The 24,428-nt window shown below is 57.1% G+C and overlaps 1 protein-coding gene across 1 annotated transcript; it reads right to left on the reverse strand.

Moving 5' to 3' along the window:
- Window positions 1-5,298: 5,298 nt before the first annotated feature.
- Window positions 5,299-21,636, reverse strand: SLC16A1 (solute carrier family 16 member 1). Its single transcript, XM_064173732.1, has 5 exons — window positions 21,553-21,636; window positions 12,236-12,493; window positions 9,094-9,237; window positions 7,345-8,208; window positions 5,299-6,843 (listed from the first exon to the last, which is right to left on the reverse strand). Exons 2-5 carry the CDS (start codon window positions 12,450-12,452, stop codon window positions 6,566-6,568), a joined length of 1,503 nt encoding a protein of 500 aa, XP_064029802.1. The 5' UTR covers window positions 12,453-12,493; window positions 21,553-21,636; the 3' UTR covers window positions 5,299-6,565.
- Between the last annotated feature and the right edge of the window lie 2,792 nt (window positions 21,637-24,428).

Consider the following 24,428-nt stretch of genomic DNA (forward strand, 5'->3'; position numbering starts at 1 on the left):
GTCTTTTCTCCCCTACTTTTCCATAGGAAGTGATTAGCTTCTTTTTGTTGTTGTTTTCCTGTGGGTAATTAATACTTTGTTAATCATGGTCAGGATCACACTGTTTTGATTTACTTATTTTTTTCCCAGTGTGCTCACCCCCAGCTCTGGTGCCCAGAGTTGCAGGTGCAGAAAGAATGGGTTAAGTGGGCACAGCTCTGCCTGCCCTACTGCCTGTAACCGTCCCAGGGTCCCATCGTGCCTCCCATCTGCACCCCCCAAATGCACCAGCCTCCACCCACCCTGCCAGTACCATGCCCCCACAACCACCTCATACCCACCCACTGCAGGAACAGGCTCCAGAGGGGACGGCAGAACTGGTCCCCTGGGATGCTGGTGGCTCATGAGCCGTGCGGCTGGTGTGGATGGAGGGGGCTGGTGTGGATGGAGGGGGCTGGTGTGGATGGAGGGGGCTGGTGTGGAGCAGGGTGGCCACGAGAGGGCGCTCCTGGAGCTGGATCCAAGTGACCGCAGAGCTGCGCACGGTGAGCGGCTCCAGCAGCCCCCAGCCCCGCGGAGGTCACCTCCCTGCAAGGGCTTGGCTGGGGCAGTTCGCCTCTTCCTGGGGCTGGCTCCCACTTGCCCTGCAGCAGTGCAGCCCACCCAGTCCCTGCCCAAGCACCGTTTGTCTGATGTCCCTGGGAGCAAAGAGGGGTTCTGGGCACAGCCCTGGCTGATGGCTCCTGGCCTCAGCAGCGCTGACACTTGGCCAACTCTCACACAAGCAGCCTTTCTCTGGTCTCCAGGGCCACGTCCTGGAATGGGCATATCTTGGCACCCTGCAGCATCCATCATTCAGGGAGCAGGGCCAGCAGCAAGCCTGGCTGAGAGCTGCTGGAGGAGCAGGGGTTTGTGCTGCACTGGGACCAAACCTTTGCCCTTGCCATGGTAGATGGCTGGTCCCAAGGCAGCCAAGCCCTGCAGCAGCCCCAGCACAGGCCACCAATGCTCTGCCCCAGCCCAAATTCTACCAGTGAGCAGCTGCTGTGGCTGTAAATCTCAGTGGCTGCCTCTGCAACCCACAGCACAGCTCCTTCCTCTGATGCACAGGAATCAGGAAATTCTTATCTAGCCCCAGATAAATGCAGTAAAACCTCTGCCAAAACACTGCCAGCCCAGGAAGGATAAGGGGGCAATGCCCATGGCCCCAGGAGGCTCTGCTGATTTAGGGGTAAACCAATTGGGCTCTGCAGCTCCCTCCTGCCATGCTCAGCAGTGGCTGGGGTGCAGGATGGGGCAGGCAGAGGGGCAGAGATGGGCATTTGGCTGAGGTACTGGTGGCTGTGTGCTCCTCCCCATTGCCAGCACAGCAGCCATGAGCCAGCCCTGAGAAAGCCTGGGCAGCTCAGGACACATTTGGACTCATCCTGTAGCTTATGCAGTCTCTTTCCACCGTGCAAGGTCACAGACCAGTTTGCCAGCTTCTTCAACAAGCACCCTGTGGACCTCCATTTGCAGCCTCCCCCTGCCCAGGCAGTGCCACACAGGCCTAGACCTCAGAGCTGTTCTCCAAGGTTGCACCTAACAGGAGGAGGCCACAAGCTGCACAAAGCAGAGCAAAGGTCTTGGGTCCACCCAGAGAAAAAGCCTGGGCAAAGTGCAGCACTGCTTGTCCTTGGTGGTGTTTGCAGTGAACACTGCCCAGGCACCCTGCAGAGCCACCCTACAGTCACTGAGCAGCAGCAGCAGAGCATCACTCACCCATGGCTCCATGGCACCAGCCAAGGGTCTCATTAACAGAATATAATGTGTAGTGAAAATAATTGATGATCATCTTTGTAGCAATCGATTATCTGTCTCCTGTGAAGCTGCTCTGCTCATGCATTAAAGGGCTGCTGCTTCAGGCCAGGCAGCTGAGCACACAGCCATGGCCAGCTGCCCAGTCCTGCCCAGCACTTCCATGCTTGGGCATGAGCCCAGAGCCAGCCTTGCTCCCTGGACAACACAAAAAGGAGGAAGATTTCCTTGAGGGCTGTGGACTCCTTCTGGGGGCCCCTCCTGCTCCTCAGCTGGGTGATGCTGAATGAAGCATCTCTGCAGCCATGGTTCATTCCACAGGCACTGTGGGAGCAGATGTGGCACTGCAGGGTTGTGGTCCTCCCATGGACCCACCTGCAGCAAGGAGGTGGCAGCCAGATGGATGGCACTGACCCCCTCACAGCTCCCCCTTACCCTCATCCCAGCCCCTGCTGCCTCCTGCCCAGCTGTGGCACAGACCAGCCCTGCCCTTCTCAGCACTGCTCCGGGCAGAGCCGTGGCAGGCAGCTGGGAACAGCCGAGGCTGTTTGCAGAAGCTCAGCTGAAGCTGCACACTCAGCAGAACCCAAATCTCCAAAAACAAAAAACCTGAACAAACTTCCCCTGCAGAGCAGGAGCTGGGAAGGGACCCAGATCCTCTCCTCATGCTTGTCACATGAATGAGCTCCGTGGCCAGGGCAGAGATTGTGCCACATTGTGGGGAGGATTAGACCATTCCAAGAGGCCAGAGGGTCTGTGCTGGGGGGGCTACCCTCTCCTCTGCCCACCCTGGCCTCCCATGGCACCATGGGCATCAGAGCAGGAGCCTCCTGCCCCACAGAAAGGGGAAATGGGCCCAGGGCACCCACAGGGCTGTGGTACCACTCAACAGCCCCGAGAGAGGTGATGCAGAATGCCCATGCCAGGGCAGAGGTGGCAGCAGGTCCCTGCATCTGCAAGGGGGTCACCCAAGGATCTCCCCCCACAGCCTCTAAAGCAGGGAAGGAGGGAGGGATGGGGGCAGCCCCCAGCCTGGCTGGCCTCAGTCAGCAGCTGGCAGCAGTTCCCAGCCAGCAGCTGCCTGCTCCTCTGGGAGCCTCTGAGCCCCTCCCCCGGGCTCCTGCCTCAGATGTTTGGGAAAACAAACTGCACGGGAATTAGCTCCCAACTATTTCCTCAATTCCAGCGGCTATGAGGAGAATTTGATTCTGCTGTGGCAGGAGGAAGGAAGGCAGCCAGGCCCAGAGGAAACCTGAGCACTAACCCCGGGGCTGGCAGCGCAGTGCTGCGTCAGCAGGGACTGGCCAGCAACGCCCATGCCACTCACCCTCTGCCACCAGCACCCCTTGGTCTGGGCAGTGGGGGAGCACCCACACCCCACAGGCTTGCTTTGCAGACATAGAGGCTCAGAAACTCCCAGTTGCTCCAGTTCAGCAGTCCCAGTGGCTCAGCTGCAAGATGAGTTCTGGCAGAGCAGCACCTCCCTGGAAGCACCGAGGGTTGCTCAGATCACCCACCACCGTGGCAAAGCAGGGCTCCCACCAGTTACACCCCACTCCGTGGTTTGGTTTCTGTTTTAGAGGCTGTGGGAGCTCAGGACCATCCTAGTACCCTCCCAGCACTGCAGACACCTCTGCTCACAGAAAGGTGTCTAAATATAGCCCTGCGCCTGCGAGCCCAGCCTGGCTGCCATGAGAGGAGAGCCTGGCTGCAGGGCAGAGTCCAGGCCCTGCCACGGTGCTAGCCCTGCCAAGCTCTGCCCTTACAAGCAGGGCAATTAAACAGCTTCTAGACTGAGTCATTTTATAGCCTAATAAAGGGAGAGTTTCAACTGCTGAACCCACGCCCCCCCCAAGCCTCCTTCGGCTGCCCTCCCACAGTGCAGCAGCAGCACCACAGCCAGGGAGGGTGGGCACCAGCAGAGCTGTGACTGGAGCTGAGAACATCCCTTGCTGCAGAGGATAAGTCAACACTCTTCTCACAGTCCTTGTTAGTCTCCAGTGGCCACCAGCCACCCACTCAGCCTCCACCCAAGCCCCTTCCTGCAGCTCCCCACCCAGTGTCCACACCTGATTGTCCCAGCAGAGACCAAAACACACAGAAGGAAGCAGACAGGGCTGGCAGCTTGCCCCTGTTTCAGTAGGTACAGACAACAGGAGCAGCCCCTGAGAGCTGGTTTGTGCCACAAACCCATTGCTGCAGCCACAGCAATACCACTTAGGCAAATAGAGCCTAGCCCTGCAGCATCACAGCTCGGCTCGGTACCACAAACCCCTTCTGTACAAACCAGTCAGCTTCCTGAAGTTACTCAACAGCATGAAAAGAAACACCAACCTGCTTTGTGAGATTTAGACCAAAACAAAGCCCAAAACGGCCTCACAGCCAAGAACCCACAAGGAAAGCAGCTGCAGTGCAGGACATGACCCTGCCAGGGGCTCCAGGGACCCCAGAATGGCTCAATCAGGAGGAACATTGTGCACAGCAGTGGCCCCACTCAGCTCACAGGTACAGACAGGTGACAGCAGGCATCTGCCCATCACTCAGGAGAGTGTCCACCCCTCTCACAACAGAGAGCTCAAGGCTTCCATAGGCATCCTGGAAAGAAAGACAGGGGGAAATCACAGCATCAGCCAGGGTTGGAAGGGACCACAAGGAGCAGCCAGTTCCAAGCTCCCCAACATGCCCAGGAACATCCTACCTGAGACCAGGCTGCACACAGCCTCAGCCAGCCTGGCCTCAAACACCTCCAGCCATGGGGCCTCAACCACCTCCCTGGGCAACCTATTCCAGCCTCTCACCACTCTCATGCTGAGAAACTTCCTCCTCACATCCAGTCTGAACCTACTCACCTCCAGCTTTGCTCCATTCCCCCCAGTCCTGGCACTCCCTGAGAGCCTCAAAAGTCCCTCCCCAGCTTTTTTGGAGGCCTCTTCAGATACTGAAAGACCACAAGAAGGTCACCTGGGAGCCTCCTCTGCTCCAGCCTGCACAGCCCCAACTCTTTCAATCTGTGCTCACAGCAGAGCTGCTGCAGCCTCTCAGCATCCTCCTGGCCCTGCTCTGGACACTCTCCAGCATCTCCACATCCCTCTTGTCCCAGGGGCTCCAGAGCTGGATGCAGTACTCCAGGTGGGGTCTCAGCAGAGCTGAGGGGGAGAATCACCTCCCTCCACCTGCTGGCCACACTCCAACCCCCTGACATGGGCAGGGATGTCCAAACCAGATTGTGCTGAGACACTTGGCTGGGATCAGACCAAACCCAACCAAACCCTCCTCTTGCAGATGATGTGGTGGCAAAGTGGCATCTAACCCTGGAAGGAAACCAGCACCTTTCATAGCCAGCAAGACTCAGCAGGAGCCTTGGGATCCTAGAAGAGCTATCACAGGCCCCCACACTCACCTCTCCCCCAAAGCTGACAGGGTCTTCTGGCACACAAAAGCACAATTCTAGGAAAAGAAGTCTCACATTTGATGGACAAACAGTTTCAAATCAAAAACAGAAAGAAAGAGAGAAAGAAAGAAAAAAAAAAAAAAAGGTAGTTTATTTGAAAAAAAAAAAACCAAAAACAAAACCTCAGCCTCTTAACATCATTTCTGATCAACATTTACTAGAACTTGAGAGCCATGAAACCTGCTCCACGTACGTTGAGATATTTTCCAGCACTAAAAAGTAAAAAATAAATACGTACAAATTCTTTCCTCCCCCTTCCATGTCCTAGATGAGTGGTTCGGCATCGGCCGCCTTAAGGTCTCAGTTGAACAGAAGCAAGTAAAAGAGGTTTACTCTAAGGGATAGAAGAGCGAAAGCAGAAGGCTTGGTCTCACAGATGTACCAGCTCCACCCACCTCCACCCCTCTGCTCTGCCCAAATACCCATCTGGGTGGGATCCATTGGCACAGGGATTAAACGAGCGCAGGGATGCTCTGCTGGATGCCCGCCCGTGAGAGGGATGGGGCAAGCAGGACCAGGGCTGGAAGTCCCAAAACCCAGCACCAGCAGCCAAGGCCCTAGGGTCACATGTATATCATGACACTCACAGCTGGGCTGGCAAGAGGCACTGCCAGGGCAGAGCTGGGGAGCAGGAGGATCCCAGCCCACTCCACAGAGGGCTGGGCTGCAGGGGCCGGGCAGCGCTGCCCAGCGTGAGCCACAGCCATCTGTCTCCAACCCGAATATCCCGTGAGAGCACAGCTAGAGAAGAGGGATTTAAGAACTACAGTAGCTAAAGTGTTTTCAAAACATACCTAAAGACCACCTACAGAGGCAGGAGGCACAGGGGCAAAGACCACCCTGCCCCATGCCCAGCTCCCCCCTCCACGGAGGGCTTGCAGTAAGAAGCGTGTGAAGCAGGATTCATCCAGGGCTGGCCCCGAAACCCATCATGCTTCAACAAATCCAGTATCCTGCTTTTTATGGCTTTTTAACAACAGAACTCCCACAAAACACAGGCAGACACCCCCCCAAACCCCACCCCCCCAGCAGAATACAGAGCTAAAGCACGGCTTAGAGCTAAGGCTGGTGCAGGTTCAGCTTAAGGCACGGATTAGTACATTCATGTTACTGTTAAAAAGCCCCGGTATAAAAGCCCCCCTGCCCCGACACGAGGATACTGCGTGCATAGCCCTGACACCTTTGTTGAACACAGATGGAAAGACAATTCAGAGCCTGGTTAAAATGAACCCCTGGTTTAAACACTTCTCACAGCTGCCCAGGCCAGCGGAGCACCGCCCCGACCGCCGCGCCAGGGCAGTGGCGCTTCCCCGACGCTCCGGGATTGACACCGGTCCCTCACATGTGGCTCTCCTCCTCTTTGACTCCGTCCTCCGTGCTCTTCTGAGGCGAGGGGGTCACGTCGTTGTTTGCCTCTTTCTGCTTCTCAACCTCGTCCACGTTGGTCTCCTCCTCCTTCCCTTCCTTCTTTGCTTTCTCCTCTGCCTTCTGCTCCTTTGCCACCAGGCGGTAGTTGATGCCCATCCCGATGAAGAGGTAGATCCCAGAGATGATGAGGATGACCCCACAGGCCCAGTATGTGTACTTGTAGTCACCATACATGTCGTTGAGCTTCCCTGAGAGACAGAGAAGGGACAATTTAGCAAGATACTCTCAGACCTGCTCCAGGTTGTGGAGATGTTCCCCAGTGCAGCCCAAGCCAATCAACCTCAGCTTTTCATGGAATGGTTTAGGTTGGAAGGGACCTCAAAGTTCATCCAGTTCCAACCCCCCACCATAGGCAGGGACACCTCCCACTAGAACAGGTCACTCAAGGCTTCATCTAACCTGGCCTTGAACACCTCCAGGGAGGAAGCATCCACAACCTCCCTGGGCAACCTGTTCCAGTGTCTCACCACCCTCACTGTAAGGAACTCTTTTTTTATTCCTCCAGCCCCTGCTCCCCAACCCTGTGCCAGGGACTCAGCCCCCACTTCAACCCCCCTCAGACACTGGGGTGGTCTCAAGGACAATACTTGCCCCACCTTGTTCCAGTGCCAAAGGCTACCCATTGCTCAGAGTGACCCACCACAGCTCTGCAAAGCCAGGCAGAGCTCCCTGGGCACAGCACAGCCTACCTAGCAGAGGTGGTCCCAGCAGCACAGGGCAGCACTCCACAATGGTCACCAGGCCAACAGCACTGGAGAAGCGCTGAGCTCCCACCAGGTCCATCAGGGTCTCAAAGAGGACTGAGCTCAGCCAGCCAAAGGCAAAGCCAAAGAAGCCAGCATAGATGCAGAAGCCAGCGTAGGTGGTGGACATGGGGGCCAGGAGGTGGCAGACCCCGTTGTAAATCACAGAGATGGCAAAGAAGTACTGGACTCTGGGTCTGATCCACTTGGTGTTTGCCACCAGTCCCATGGAAGGTCTGGCCACCATGTCAACAAAGGCCAGGATGGAGAGCAGGAAGGCTGCAGACTCGTTAGCAATCTTCTTGCTCTTTGCATAATTGCTGAGGAAGACCAAGGGGGTGAAGAGCCCAAAGAACATGATCACATTGCCTGACAGGTAGAGCAGGAAGCCTCTGTGCGTGAACAGGGACAGGTCCAAGAACTTGTTGATTGTCTGGAACAGTGTGCTCTTCTGTTTTTTGGCCTTCCCACCAATGAGGTCTGTGCTGGTGTCACCATCATCCTTTTTCACCACCTTCCCAGCTTCCTGCAGCACCTCCTTATTGGCCTCTTTCTTCAGCTGATCTGGCTTGGGGCCAATGGGCCGCATCAGGGACCCAGCGACACAGCAGTTCAGCAAGAGACCACCGAGGATGAGGAAGCTGCCACGCCAGCCAAATATGCCAAAGAAGAGCTGGTTGACGGGTGCCAGGGTGGAGAGGAAGACAGGGCTGCCTGCCATGGCCAGCCCATTGGCCAAGGGGCGCTTCTTGAAGAAGTATTTGCCAATCATGGTTAAGGCTGGGTTCAAGTTAAATGCAAGTCCAAGGCCTGAAGGAGAAGGGAGAAGAGAGAAGAGATCAGAGCTCGACCATCCCTCAGAAGCCAGCAGCACCAGCAGAAGGGCTGGTGGGACCAGCAGGGTTGCCCACTCCTGCTTTGGCAGTAGGAACTTAGAGAATCATAGAACCAGTCAGGGTTGGAAGGGACCACAAGGATCAGACAGTTCCACCTCCTCTGCCATGGGCAGGGACACCCTACCCTAGATCAGGCTGGCCAGAGTCTTATCCAGCCTGGCCTTAAACACCTCCAGGGATGAGGCTTCCACCACCTCCTGGGCAACCCATTCCAGGCTCTCACCACCCTCATGCTGAAGAACTTCTTCCTAACATCCAGTCTGACTCTCCCCATTTCCAGCTTTGTTCCACCCCCATCCTGTCCTATCGCTACCTGACATCCTAAAAAGTCTCTCCCCAGCTTGTAGCCCCCTTCAGGCACTGAAAGGTCACAATAAGGTCACCTCAGAGCCCTCTCCTCTCGAGACTGAACAGCCTCAACCATAGGAGCAGCACTTGGCCCCCGATGCCAACCTAGGAGGCAGCAGCAAACCATGCACGGGGGCAGCAAAGCCACACATGGGGATCTGGGAACTGGAAAGGAAGAACCACTCTAGCTCGTGGCAAAGCTCTGCCAGTGGGCAGGGCACAGCTCTAACCAGGGAGGCACAACAGATCCTCTCGATTCTCAGCATCAGACACCAGTCCCACGTCCTGATCACTGGGACCAGCTCCTACAGGGAGCAGCTCCTACAGGGACACACAACAGGAACGCGGATTGACACAAATTCAAAGACTCCCTCTTACTCTGTGGGTTTAAGCTGCTCCTTGTGCTGCCTCAGGAGAGGCCTCACACATTCAGCACTGCCCCATCACTTACCCCCCACGACCCCCACGCAGAAGTAGAGCTCCTCCACCGTGTTGCAGAAGGAGGCTGCAATCAGCCCGCAGCCCGAGAGGCAGCCGCCTGCGATCATGATGGGCCTGCTGCCATACTTGTTCACCAGGATGCTGCTGATGGGACCTGGGGAGTGGAGGGAGATGCACCAAGATGAGCTCTTTTTGCATGAGACAAGACAGCTGTAACAGGAGGTTGACAGCTCCAGGCTGCTGGCTTTCACACGGTGACACTGCATCCAGCAGGGGGCCAAGGGAGAGGACAGGAGATTTAAGGGCAGCTGGAGATAAGAGGTACTTGGTTAGAGCATGGCAAGCTGGGACTGCTGAGCAATCTGCTTACGGGGGGCTACACCAGGAGCTGCCTGAGCACCAACTGCCCCTAGGGACAGGGTCTGAAATGGGGTAAAGCCACCTGCCTCCAGCCACCCACCCATCCCAGGGTGGGATCTCAGCAGCAAAGTGCAGAGCAGCTGCCTATCTCCAGCGAGAGATTGCTGATCAAGACCAGACAAAGCTGTGAACAAACAGCTTCAGCGGGTGCAGGAGGAGCTCCCTGAGAAGGGATCTTGTTCTCACTGCTACCTCTGCAGCAGGAAGAGCCCAAGTGCTCTGCACACCCACCTTTCAAGTGCTTCATTATCGGGAGCTCTAATCCAAAGCAAACAGCGATTAGATAGCCTGGAGCACGCTCTACAGACACTAAAATGGATTTAAATAAGCTGAATGAACACTCATTGAATATTAACAGACCCAGCTCGGCCATTAACAGACACCGAGGTTGTCAACATGTTGTTCATGGGTCCTTAGACTCCACTTGACCTTTCTGTCCAGTTTAAACAAAGCCTGGAGGAGGTTACATCTGCAGCAGGAGCTACCCCAGCCCTGCAGCATCCAACTGCCCCGCAGCCAGTGGTGTCCATGTGCCAGTCAGAGCGGCCCATACCACTAGCCCTGACCTAGTGCCACCAGCAGTGGGGAAAAAGCAGTGGCCTGAGGTGCAGGAGAGGCAGCAGCAGATCCTTGGGCTGTCTCATCAGCCCAGGCCCCACACACTGTCCTGCAGAACGCTCAGCGCTTTGCAAAGCCTGCACCTTAAACTTGGCAAAGGTGCGGTGCCTGCACAGAGCCTAAAGGCAGCAGCAGCCTTTCCTCCAGGAAATCCAGGCTGGAGCAGCAGGCTCCATAGACAGCCTTTAGGAAGCTGTGAGGACATCACTGGGCACCCTGGGGGCAATTCCCTCCTCTTTTAATTAAAACAAACAAAAGGAAGCATTCACACCCACTCCTACCTCACCGAGCTGCAAGAAGCATTTCTGAGCAGTGGCAGCTAACCTACTGTCATTATTCCTGCTGTGAAAAAAAATGCCAAAGTCCTCCCTCATCCTCCCTGGAGCTGAGAAAGAGGCTCCTGAGATCACTGCAGCCACTGACCCAGGTGATGACTGCATGGGGCAGCTGTGCAGTGCTGCTGGACATGCTGCTGCACCACCCCCAGCCCTGGCCAGGAACTGCCAGACACCAGCAGTCAGGACAGTTTGAAGGGACATGAGCTACTTTCTCTGCCTCCAAGCAAGCATGCAGTTCCCACAGGAAGCTGTCCAGAGAAACAGGGAGAACAGGATCCACGCTGCGACCATTTCAGCACAACTCAGACCCTGCAGAGGGTCTGGGCTGAGGCTGCAAAAGCCCTGGAAGGAGCAAGTGGGGCAGCAGCAAGTTCCCATGCTCAGCAGCCAGGGATGCACCTAGGCAGGTCCAGGGTACCTTCAGCATCCCCTCCCCACCAGCTAACAGGCAAATGGTTCGAGGTGGCATTTCATGGCAACAGTTCCAGGAGAGCAGGAGAGGCAACATCACTCTTGAGGAAGTGGGACAGGGGAACAAGCCTAGGACTGGAGTCTCCTTCTCTGGAGACTTCCAAGGCCCATCTGAATGCATTCCTCTGTGACCTGTGCTCTGGCAGGGGGGGCAGGCTCGATCTCTTTGGGTCCCTTCACCCCCAACATCCTGTGATCCCATGGAGCAGAGAGCTGGGAGCTGTGCCCCAGCTGCAGGGCCAGCTCCAGGCAGTGCCACCCAGAGGGACCATCTCTGAGCTATTAGGACTGCCCCAGATTGTGCCTCATTAAGGCCGTTCTCGAGTTCCCAGCTCGTTACCGCCGGGAGCAGGGCGCACGCAGGGCGCTTGGCTGCGCCCGGACAAAGCCCAGCCTGGGGCACAGCCCAGCCCCGCGCTCGCCGGGCACTGGCGTCAGCTCCTTCGGATGCGCAGAGGCAGCGCAGCCGCGGGCGGGCAGCCAGCGGAGACCGCACCGGCCCCGGGTGGCCTCTGAAGTGGACACGGCAGCAGGCACTCAGTAACAGCTTCTTCCAGCCCAGAGACCCCATGCAGAGACACTGGGGCTGGCGAGGAGAGGGCTGCGAGTGCTGAGCCTGCTCCTCACCAGATCCAGACAAGCACACAGCAGACAGCCTGAGGATTAAAAGGCTCCAAGGAGCAGTTTCTGGAGGATGGGGGAGGGAAGCTGCTTCAGTTGAAGCAGTTTTGCTTTATTCTCCTCATGTCCCTGTACTTTCAGCACACATTGGCACCCTTAAGCAGCACAAGCTGCCTACAGCACTGCTGGGCACCAGCAAGGAAGAGGCAGTGCCAGGTTTCAGTGCAAAGCTGAGCCACAGGAACTTGCCAGAAACAGATCCCTAGAAGCAGCCACTGCTTGCTGGGTTAACAAAAGAGATGATGATGACTTATCCCGAAGGCCCTGCAAGCAGGGCTCCTACGCACGGCACAGCAGCTCCTGGCCTTCAGGCGGGCACTGGAGGCAGTGTGCCTGCAGTGCACTGTAACAAGGACAAGGGCAGAATTACACAAGTTGTAATTCCCCGGAAAGATTTTCCTCCCAGCTTTGCAGAGGACAGATTAACCTGGTTTCTGAATCCTGGGCATTAAATAGAACTCTCTGAGCAACCTCCTTCAAGCAAACTCACAAAGAGAAAAAGTTTTGCTCTCGTGTAAGGGGAGACTCCCAGCTTGGAAGCAAGTTTGCTGCTCTTTGGCTCCAGCAGAGCTGCATCCCACACTGACACACAAGCACAGGCACTGCTGCCTGCAGCCCACTTACCTCCCGCGTACATCACAGCCAGCATGATGGAGGAGATCCATGAGACTTTGCTGCTGGATGCGTTGAAGATGACCTCAATCTCTTTGAAGAACACAGTGATGGATTTGGGGAAGGCATAGGAAAACCCAATGGAGATGAAGGCTCCGATGACCACAGCCCATCCCCACCCTCCTTCAGGAGGAGTGTATCCCACTGGGCCTCCGACGGCCGGTGGCATCTTGAACCAAGCTGGTGATGACTCAGTGGGGGTTCAAAAACCTGCAAAGGACAAAGAATTGCCTCAGCTAAAAGCACACAGCTGCATCCCCACTCTCTGGCATGCAGTGGCATGTCTTGAGCCCTGCTTGCAAGGCTGGCACAGCATCAGCAGCTCAGAGCCCTCCTGAGAGAGCTGATCTAAGAGAGGAGTGCCCAAGGCTCACCAGCACCCTGGCCTCATAAGGCCATCCCAAAGCACACGCTCAGGTTGCTGCTGGCCTTTGAGAGTCCTGCCCACCAGAAATTTAAGCAGCAAGCTGAAGACATGACATCCTGTCCCCGGGCTGAAAAGGGCAGCCAGTGCCCCTGTCCCTGCCAGCTGCAGCCACGGCACAGCTACCAGTAATGGGGGTGGACCTGCGGAAAGCTGAGCAGGGCAGCAGCTGGGCTGGTTGGGGCCCACCCACCTGGGGCAGAGCCCCTGCACCTTCTCCAGGTGGTCCCAGCACTGCCTTGGCACACAGGGAAACACCAGGGAGCCCCAGGCCTCCCAGAGCAGGAGCAGCACACCCAGGCTATGAAATGCAGACCCCAGGGGAATTCAGCCCAGACCCAGGAGCCAGGACACCTCCACTCCTTCCAGGAAAGAGCAGCCATGTGTCCCTGCACTGCCAGCCAGCCTGGCAGGCTCAGAAGGTCAGAGGCTGTGGCTAAACTTAGCCTGAGCAGTCATCAGGGGAGGCTCCCACCCCTGTCTGGAGAGAAAGGGGTCTGGACAGAGCAGTCCAGCAGAGCCCAGCTTCCTGGGGCTTAGCCCCAGCCAGGTAGCCACAGATCCAGCTGTGGCCAAATCCTCCTCCCCTGCCAAGAAGCCTACAGCAGGTTTCACAAAAGCACCCAAGTGTAAAAACAATTCACCTTCAAAGTTAAAACCCAGCAGGGACTAGAACCAAAATGAGTGGGGAAATGTCATCCAAGCTTGCTGAGGTGTGGAATCCCCTTGGAGAGGCCAACAGGGAGAGGCTGATTCAGATCAGTTGGGAGACAGGCAACTCCTGCATCACTGCGCTGCAGCTGCCACACAGCTGGATCCCACCCGCAGCTGTGGCTGCCCAAACAAGGCTGAGCAGGCAGCAGAGAGCAGGAGAAGCTGTCCCAGGAAGAAGTTGCAATCAGAGCAAGCTGCTCACAGACCTGGGCTACAGCATGCAAAGCAACAGGGCTCCAGCACACCCTGCTGAGTTGAGAAGACATCTTCTGACACCCCATGACCTCTCAGAGACCACCCCCGTAACCACAGTAAGCACCATCAGCAGAGGGGACACGGGGCTGTTTCACTTGCAGTCCTCTGCTCCACTGTTCATGTTTCCACTCGAGGAAAAAGCCACCTTCAGGCAGGAGCTTTCTCCAGAGCTTCCCTGGGTCACATCAGCCATAGCAACAACTTCACAGCCCCGTGCCAGCTCAGGGAGGTGCAACCTCCTATTTATAGCACCATCCATTCAATCTCTGGGTGATTACCATCTCCTCCACAGCTGCTGACGTGCCAACATCTACCTGGCATGTCCCCTCATGCCCTCAGCACGCCACACAGTACCACAGGCACTGCCTTGCTTTTGCTTGCTCCATGTCGCTTCGGTGCCCATCCAAGGCCAGGATCCTGATGCCCCATCTGCAGGGCAGCCCCAAGTCACAGGGAGCCTCTGCTCCCACTTAGCACCAAAGCCAGAGACCAAGTTACCTGATACAGCACCAGGCTTGCCAGAGCCACCCGACACCCAGACACGCTCAGGTGCTGCCTCAGACCCAGCCGGGACAGGCAGACACAGAGCTGAGGAGGCTCTGTAAACTGGCACGGCTGGTTCAGCCCGGCACAGACACAGCTCTCCTCGCTGGCAGGGAGTTTGCCTGCACCCCAGCCAGTGCCACACATGACCATCACGAGTAGATCTGAGCCACCCTGTACTCCAACAAAGGAATCATTGACAAGACGCTGCCCCAGGCACGTCCACAGCTGAACTCTGCCCAGGAGCCAGCAGAGCCGATTCCCTCGCTCAGATCCCCACGGATCACAGCCACACTCGGCAGCCCACCGGACAAAGCCACCCACGGCAAGGTCTGGCTGCAGGCAGCTCCCACAGCACAAGTCAGAGCCAACATAGACCTGTGGGCACCATCCTGGATGCATTCCTGTGATTCACTCTAGGCAATCCTGCTCTAGCAGATGGGTTGGACTACACCTTCAGAAGTGTCTTCCAACCCTATCATCCTGTGAAGGTGCCAAGCTTTGCAGGGCTCTCACCATGCACCCCTGGTGGCTCAGTGTGGGGAGCAGCCCACCCAGCTTTCTGAATAGCCACTATGAACCTGGATTTTGCTTCATAGAATGGTTTAGGTTGGAAGGGACCTCAAAGCTCATCGAGTTCCAACCCCCCACCATAGGCAGGGACACCTCCCACTAAAACAGATTGCTCAAGGTCTCATCCAACCTGGCCTTAAACACCTCCAGGGAGGAAGCATCCACAACCTCCCTGGGCAACCTGTTCCAGTGTCTCACCGTCCTCACATCACCCCACACAAACTGCAAACTGGAGTTCTCAGCCATCTCTTGCTTTGAGTCCTACTGACCTCGCAGAGCATTCAGCAAACTTTAAAGCATCACCTAACACCACTGCTGCGTCTGATGTTTAAGAGATGAGACAACCTGGTGCTGGCAATAAAAGCTACCAAAAGGAATAATCCACTTGGTAGCACTAATTAAAACTACTGGCAATAAAAGCTGTCCAAAGCAAGAGTTGGAAGGTGCTGATGAGGTGTTGGGGATTTTTCCCTTTTGCTCCTTAGACACAGAGGTTTAATTCTTCCACCGCTGCCAAGGAGCTTGACTGCACCAAAATTACTGTGGCTTAATTCATCTGTTTGTTCTCTCCCTGCAAGCAGCATTCTTCCTCCTGTGGGTGCTCAGGTGGTATCCCCCTGCAAAGCAAAAGCCTTCTGTGGGGTTAGGCATGACCTCTCTTGCACTGCTGAGAGAGTGTGGAAAAAACTTTCAGCTGAACAAGGATCGAGACCATGAAGCAAGATTCCCAAAACCTGACGCCAGAGGGTTTACAGGATGAGTTCTGCATGCCACAACATTTTTCCCTGAGTCATAGAAAATCCTGATTAAGAAAGGCCACTTTTAGAAAGCTCTTCCCTCAACCACATTAAGGCTCCTTGCCGATTTTCTCATTGCTCCCGCGCAGTAGCTTTGCATGAGAGAGAAAAAAAAAGAGAGCAGATGTAAGACAGCCAGTTCCATTGGAAAGCTTCCCTCCCCTCTGCAAAGTGGGGAAAAAAAATAATACACCCAGAACATAGTTATGACATTTGCAGCTGTTTTGGAAGAGCTGCAACGTGTAAGACGTGTTTGGAAATCAAATCCGCAGCTGCCAGGCAGCCAGCTACAGTTGGCCCTATTAGGAAATAAAATAACCATATTTGCAGTAATTAAGACTGATGAGACCAAGTAATGACTGCAAGTATCACATCTGCTCCCCGTAAACGTCCTGACTAATCCACAGGAATGGGTAGCCTACAGCAACCCTCCTCTGCACCTTGCTGCTGAGAGCAGGAGCTGAGGCTTCGCAGGCAACCAAGTCTCTACCACCTCAGGTCTCACCAAGACCAAAATCCTTCCGCCTCAGGTGCTACACAGGCAGTGATACCTCTTCTCCAGAGAGGCCTGGAACAGGAAGATTTCAAGACTGTGTTACATAATGCAGCAAATTGCTGTGCTTTTGAGAGCCCCAGGCTGGCAGGGCTCCAGAGCAGAAAGACAGAGGCTCACATTTATACAGTCCTGTAAATGCCACCAAATATTTCTGGGGCAAACCCTTTATGAAAGCACCCTTGCTCCTTTTTGGGGTCAAAGGAAGGAGCACAGCCCTCACTCACACAGAGACTGTGCCCAGGCACCACGCACCTCTTGCACATGGCTCCAGCTCAAGGCTCTCCTGCTCTAGGCACAGGCTCACCTGGCATTTGCTGCCCTGTTAGCCTGCACGGCCCTTTCCATGGAGCAAGACGCTTGAAGCCGTGGCAGAACTGAGGCTGGAAGAGGACAGGCAGCAGAGCCCATCACCCATGGGGATTGGCAGAGCTGCCCAGTGCCCCTGTATGCAAAGACTCCCTTGGCATCTCAGCACACTCCTCAGTAGTTGTGAAGTCCTTGACAGCTGGTCCCAGCACTGCTGCAGGCAGGCTGCCTCTGCTCCCAGCCACCTGCTCCAAAGAGGGATGTGACAATGCCTACAGGGGGGTCTCAGCAGCAGCAAGGTCCCCCAGGGACATCGCTACCTTATGACGATGGCCATTTGGGCTCCTATTCCCTTTGCCAGCTGGATCCAGCATTTGGTCAGTGAATACCAGCACCAAAATGCCCAGGATTGCCTGCTCCCCAAAGGCCTTCCAACTTGAGCCCCCAGCACAGGGGGACACGGGAGGGGGACACAGCTCCTAGGAGCCTGGAGAGTAGTTCCCACTAGCTCCATCCTGAAGCATCGTCCAGACAGGTGCCTAAAACATCTACTCCAGCCCAGCCTCAGCTCACAGCAACAGATTCTCTCAGGCTCACCATGCAGTGGGAACAGCACAAGGCCTTAAACACCCCCACAGAACATTTGTCTACATGGGAATCTAACAGCCCTCGAACATCTCTTCTGGTCCCTGGAACTGCAGCGAGCTCCTGCAGGCACTGCTGGGGAAGCAGAGGTGGCGGCAACCGCGCACTGCTTACGGCCAATAGCGCTTCAGAGCTTCGAACCCGGCCTGCGGCGGGCCAGAAGCAAGGCAAGCAGAGCTTGTTCCCAGCTAATGAGACACCACTTTCACCAGCTTTAAGCGGGTTTAGAGCGTTAAGCAGGGCGCTGTAATGCCAGCATGCGCCCGCAGCCGGGGTTTAACCTGTCGGCACATGGCCTCCGTGACTGCCCAGCGCCGGGCACCGGCACAATGCCCGATTGAGCCCCGCTCAGCTCGCGGGGTGAGCCCAGGTCAGCACGGGCAGGGCTTGCTCAGGGCCCACACGGGCGAGCTCCAGGTTTGTGTCAGCACCGCCCCAGCTCGCTCAGCGCTCTCCCCCGGGGCCGGCCAGCGCACCCGCAGACGTGCCCCGCTCTGCCAGCCCAGGGAGCGAAGCTGGGCACGCAGACAGGCAGACGCCATGGGGCACGGCGGCATCAGCGGCTGCTCCCCTCTCGCTCCCGGCTGCATCCACTGCCACCAGCAAGCCCCAGCTTGCAGACACAGGCAGCAGCCCACTCAACGCCGCCAGCAGCTGGTGCTGCTGGTCAGCCAGAGCCCTTCCCTGGGCACTCGGCGCTGGGCTCTGCAGCAGAGAGCCCTCAGCCAGCCGAGGACAGCCATGGTGCACAGCCGGTGGAAGGCTGCAGCTACCTGCAAGTGGAGCCTTGGGACGGTTTGGCAGGAGCTTCGTGAGGCCACCACCAGTGATGGGAAGCTGCTCCTGCCTATCACATACCAGCAAGCTCCCACCTTAGGCTGCCCTGCCCAATTTTAGCACCAGCAATGTCTAACCTCAGCAAGGACCAGGCATCATTGCCACAAGAATGTCCAAAGCCAAGCTGAGGCTACCAACAAGACCAATGAGCCCAGCCTACTTCTATCCCAGAGTCTGACTGAGGCCTCAGCTCTCCAGGAGCTGACCTAAAACCCTGCAGACAGACCTGGAGGGGTTTGCAAATGAATTACAAGGACATGATGTGGAGCAGCTCTCATGGGCATTCTCCGGGCTCACACCAGCTTCAACCCCAGGCACAGCACCCAGAGCCCTCTAACAAGCTCCATGCAGATGGTTCATCCATAGGCTGCAGGGCTGGCAGGTGCCCACCCCGTGTTCATGGTCATGTCACTGCTGGCACTTCACTGGGGAGCTGCAGGGCTGCAGAAAGGCTCACCCTTGCTGGGGAGTTCCACACGTGGGTCTGAAGTGACTTACCCAAAGGGCACAAGATGAAAAAGTGAAGCCTCACAATACACGATGCCTGCCTTGGGACAGAGCAAAGGCACTGCTGGCGATACAGCCCCAGACTGTGCTCTCACTCCTCTCCCTGAGGATGGAACCTGCAGCACCCCCAGCCGACCAAGCCTCCTGTCTCAGAAGAGGACAGGGAACTCCCAGCCCCTGTGCATGGTCTCAGTTCCACCCCGAGGACAAGCTGTGCCCTGCCAAGGAGCAGAGCTGATCCTCCCTGCACCACACCAGCAGTGCCCGGGAACGCTCCCAGGACATCCCGTACCCACCAGGAAATCCTCAGAATGAGAAAAATGTGGTACCAAATAGCATCGGCATTCTTTCATCAGATACCCAGCGGGCAGCAATGGGGCACTCGGGAGTTTGCAGCAGAATGGGTAGCACCAAGCCACAGAACCCCAGAGACACACAGCCACCATGCTCAGATCAGACTTGCTGTGGGCAGGGAGTGGTAAGCAGCCTTTGCTCCTAGCTGCCACCATAGCATCACTTCCCCCAAGGCCTCAAGGCAGTCGAGAGGTAGAAGACCTTCACCTATCACGCAGGTGACTGCTGCTTTGGGAGTTAACCACAGCCCCACATGTATTTTCCTTGGCTGCAGCACAACTCGGCTGCAGCAGCTTTAGAGGCAGGGTTGGAAGTGAGTCACATACAACACCATGAGAAGCTCCCACTTTCTTCACGTGGCTGCTATAGGCTGATTGCAGGCAAAATAGGAAGAGCCATAAAAGTGCAACAATGAGATGAGCATTCTTGTGCTTAACGAGATGCAGTTCACCTCCCCGAGCCTACGTGCAGCTTTTCAACTCCTCATAAAGGACACAAAATTAGAGCACTGGATATTTTTCACCTTTGCTGCCTGATAAACTAAACCAATTGTGTGGGACAGGAGCTCGCAGAAAGCACCCACAACCATTTGCACCTTTTCAGGAACCCGAAAAGAGAAGCTTCACAACTTTACAACGTGGTTCGCAGGCACCCTGTGACTTCAGGGTTCAAGCACCTGAGGACACAGGGAAGCCTGAGAATGATACAGCAAAACACCTGGTTGTAATTAAGAGATCCACAACCCCCGTGATTAACCCAAGGCTGATAAAGTCCCTTCCCATAAAACCACTGAACAGCAGCTCTGCGGGCACCTCTACGACCCCCACTCCCAGCACACAGCAGCTACTCCGTGTTCTGGCCCATTTCTCAGTCCTGCTCCTCTCCTTCTAGGCACAGCCAAGAAAGCCTCAGAGCAAAGCCACCCAGGAGAATCAGCCAGCACTAAATTACCTCACTTTGCATGAAAATGGGATGCCTGCGCGCCACAAAAAGGCTTAAGGCTCCCAGAACAGCACAAAAACAGTATCAGAAGATTTCATGTTTCTTGTAACACAACTAAAAAAGGACTCCTCTTTTTGGCTCACAAGCTGCTTATAAGTCCAAGACCACGAGGAACCAGCGATGGAGCAGTAACAGCGCTGATAAATCAGGAGCCCCCGATGCAAGGCACTGAGCGCACAGGGCAGGTGGGGGCCCAGCAGAAGGGGCTGTGCGGAAATTTGCTATCACAGAGAAGGACTCAAATCCTACTTCTCTCACTCCAGGTACAAATTATCCACAACCTCCTCCTCATCTCCTTTTCTCAGGTCAGTTTCCGAACTCGCCTGCATGCCGTTTTCCTGTGATCGGGATCGGGCTCCAAGCCAGAACACCCAGGCCAGGTGAAGCAGCACCAGGTCTGCTGTGTGCCACTGACCCCTGCGGACCCCAGGTGCCACCGGCGTTGCTCACGTCCCCAACAGTTCCACCCTGGGGCTCGCCAATGCCTCCAGAGGCCACCACGCTGCTGCACAGAGCGGCCATAGGACCCTGGGCCAGGGCGAGCTCCTGCTGCTACCGGAGGCAGGGAAGTATAGGAGCTGCCACATGCTCCCTCCCAGAGCTTTTCAACAGCCTCTCGCTGCCCAGGTCGAGCTCCGTCGGCCCCAGCTTCCCGACGATGAGGACACGAATAGGTGCAGCCTCCTCCTCGCCAAGGCCCAAACAGCCATGGAAAGGTTCCTGTCCTGGCGCTGTAGCTGGGTCTTGCGGGCTCCTGCTCGCCAGGACCGACGCCGCAGAGAGACACAGCTGCTGGAAGGGCTTCGCCGATTCCCCTACCGAGTGACTTCGAGCAGCCGAGGCCTCGGCGCCGTCCCCAGCAACGGCGCTCCGCAGGAGCCTACCCGGAGAAGGGGCGAGCCCTCCCCCCCAGCATGGGAGACCCACCCGTGCACTCCATCTCCCATACGGGAAACCCACCCGTAAGCTCCAGCCCCTGTACGGGAGACCCACCCATGGTTGCCGGAGTTGTATTCCACCCGGCTCCCAGAGGCCTCGGCCAGAGTAGCCTCTCCGGAGCTATCTCCGCTTATCGGGAGCCAGGCAGGCCGGTAACCGCCTCTGCCCCGCCGCTATCGCGACCGCAGGACGAGTGGCCCCATAAACAAGCCGGGGGGCGCCGGTGTGGAACGGCGAAGAGCGGAGGGGCCTGCCGGTCCCCATCAGCCGGACCGGGACGAGGCACTCCCCGGGACAGGGCACCCCGGGGCCTGAAGTCAGCCGGGGCCGCTGGCGCCTGCCCGCGGGTCACTAGGACAAGGACGCAGGGTGGGCGGCTCTGCCCGCACAGGACCGGCCACGGGGCGCACCGGTGGCGCAGGCGGCGAAAAGCGGAGGGAGGGGCGGCTCGTTACTAGAGAGAGTAACCGTGGGACCCTCACCCAGGCGGCTGGGCCAGGACAGGAACGGAACACGCAGCCCATACATAATCCTCACGCACCCCCCCGGGGCGGGGGCGCCGGAAGGCCCGGACCTGGCACAGCGAGACCCGTTGGCGGAGAACTGCTCGGTCCGCCAAGAGCGGCTGCGCCCACGTGCGACCGGCCACTAGTTGCAGCCCCATTATGCTCAGAACCCTCCCGCCTTCCCCGCCGGGCGCAACGGCTCCGGTCTGTGCGGAGCTACCGGTCTGAACGGAGCCGCGGCTCAGCTCAGCCCGACCCCCGTCCCCTTCAGTCTCGCCACGTGGAGCCGCCGCAGCGGCGCCGGGCCCTACCTGCGCGTGCCGCCGCCGGCCGAGTGCTCCCTCCCCCGCCCCCGCCGCTATAAGGGCGGAGGGCTACGGAGGGCGGGGGGATGGGCGGGGCTGCCGTCGGGCCCCGCCCCCCCCCGCGCCACGTGCGTGCCGCCCCGGCAGCCCCCGCTGGCCCCCGGGGCCCCCGCGGTCGGCAGCAGAGCCCGGCCCAGCCGTGCGTCCCGGCACGTACCGGCTCGGCGGGGGAAAGGCGGCGGTGGCTGGGAGCTGCGGCCCCCCTCAGTCCCGACCCCCGTCGCCGCTCCGGCCCTCGCGAGTCTCGCTTCCTCGCGGGTCCCAGGGTCCCCGGAGGCACCGGGGAGCGGGTTTCTGGCCGGTTCCGCCGGCGGCGGCGGGAGGCCGGGCCGGATGCTGCTGGGACTTGACGCAGCAGCAGCTTCGGGACTTCCCCTACCTCTTTGTGCGCGGGTGTCACTCGGGGGGGGGGGGACAGGGGCTCCCCCCGTGCCCTGCCTGGCTCCACTCCTCACACCACCGAGCCCTGCAACGTCCCAAGGGCTTCTTTCGGGTGGACGCTGCCAAGCGGTCCCGAACGCTCAAAGCCGCTGGCCCTGTCCCCTGCCCACGGTGCTTCACATGGGCACCACAGAGTCCCTCACAGCCGCTAATCAGAGCTAGCCGCCTGCTCTTCCCCGGTGGGGCGATGCACCGGGGATGTTCCTGGACCCTTTGCCATCATCCCGGATGATGCAAACTCTGCTGCCTGCCCCAGGCAGTGGGTGCAAGGCCTGGGCACCACTGGCATTCCCATCACTTTGGGATCTACGGGAGAAAACAGGCCCGGGCTTGGCATGGCCAGCGCCAATGTGTAGGACCTCGCTGGCAGCATGGCCTCATACCAAGCTGATCTCCTCACCACCTCAATGCCAAACCGCCTGTGGCACCCACACATCTGGCACCCACGCATTGAGTGCTCCTTGCTCCCTGTGGGCACTAAACGCTCGCACAAAGCACTTTCACCTCCATCGTGTTCCTGAGCTGCTCTTTCCAGCCTGGTGACACTAATTGTCCGCTGGGCCACATGTCTGAGGCTCTAACTCGCTTCGGGGCCGTGTGGCACAGAGCCCAGGCAGGGCAGGAGGGGAGCAGCAGAGACGCTGCGGTGACACTGCACAGATGAGGCCGCAGCAGCTGCGCAGGAGGTGCGAGCCCTTTCATGTCAGGGGAAACGACGGCTGCAGGAGCACGTTGCAGGGGTGCTGGGGGTGTGCTCTGAGCATGTCAGGGCACCCAGTGAGCCAGGTGCACCCATGAAAGGAGAGCAGGGTGACTACAACAAACTCATTCACCCACTTCTGAGGCCAGACACACCAAACCAGAGCACCAGTGGGTGGGAGGTTTTCTTGATCCGCCTTGTTTCTGCCTGACCTAAGAGGGAGAGGTCTGGCTCTGGCTTGCTTAGGCAACAGGGTGAATAATCATCTAAAGGGGGCAATTTTGTCTCAAAGTGCCAGTTAGCTCTGCCATTCCTTGACAGCTCATCTGGGACTGAGTGCTCTGCATGGTCTGGGCTGAGGTGGGGAATGCTGCAGGGGGATCCCAGCCAGGACAGGAGCTTCCTTTGAGTTCCTTCAAGGAGACCCAGCACTGCTGGTATGAATTAAGCTGTGCGACAGCCTCAGAGCATGTCCTGGTGCTGCAGCACCATGCTCCAAGCGCAGCTGTGTTTAGAAAAATGCAGACAACAGATGCAGAGAGGTGGAGGATGGCAGAGCTTGGGTGAGCCTGAGCAGCAGTGAGCTAGAAGTGAGGTGAGAAGCCATCAGGCAGCTGCTGCTGCTGTTTCTCCATCTCGTGGAAAGTGGAAAGGAGTCTTTCCTGTTCTGTGCCACTGCAGTTTTGTCTCCTTTAAAAGACGGATTTAATATTAATCCCATTAGGAATTTTTTCTTGTGAGGAAAACAGGATATTGTTTCAGGATATTGGGCAACAAAGCTGTCCTTGAAAAGCAACTCTAAGCAGCCTTGCAGCCTTGCTACTGGCTGCACTGTTGTGGACACTCACGGAGTTCCAAGTCGGGTACAGCTGAAACATTCTACCTCCAGAGTGTGGGAGGCCACAGCAGAGCAACCCAAGTTCAGGTTTTGTGTGTTCCATTGTAAACATGAAGGACCTGCAGCAATCTCAAAACATCATCAGGAGCTCTGGTTTCTCTTCATTAATGTCTCTAGCAGGTGTAGATGTCTAGCCCTGTCATCTGTCATGAACACGCATGTCCTGCTTGATAAGAGAGGTAACAACATGAGTCCCAATCCAGGAATTATTGGAGATCTCCTGGGAAAGTCTGTTCTTTCGAGATATCTATCCTAGTTTCCTGGCTAGGCTTTGGGAAAAGGTTTTTCTGAACTTTCAGCTTCACATTTTGCTTCAGCTGAGCTTCCAGGCTCTGAGTTTACCCATCATAGCAACCCTGTGACAATGGCTGGGGAGGAGAAGGCATTGGAGTGCTGTCCTCGGGGAACGTGCAGGCTCTGCCTCCCTTGGATGATAAAAGCACAGCATTGTTCAGGGCCGTGTTGGTGCAACTGCCTCTGGCATTGTTTACAAAATAATCTTTCTTAGGAAGAAAGTGTCTGCTGAAAAAAAAAACACGTTCCAAATGGTCACTCGTGCACCACAGAAATCCCTGGCAGTTGTGCTGCTCTTTACACCCGTTGAGGTGACACTTCCCACCCATTTGGGCTCCTTTTGCTGCTCTGCCCCCCCTCCCCCCCCCGCCTGCCATCAGCCTCACACACACCATCCCCCAGGGCAACAGACCACCCCTTGGCAAGCTCACATCTCCACAAAGAGGTCCCAAGTCCCCCTGGGTCCGGCCACTGCTGACTGTGACCTGC

The sequence above is a fragment of the Pogoniulus pusillus genome, chromosome 39, assembly GCF_015220805.1.
Source record: "Pogoniulus pusillus isolate bPogPus1 chromosome 39, bPogPus1.pri, whole genome shotgun sequence".
In the NCBI taxonomy this organism is placed as follows: Eukaryota; Metazoa; Chordata; class Aves; order Piciformes; family Lybiidae; genus Pogoniulus; species Pogoniulus pusillus.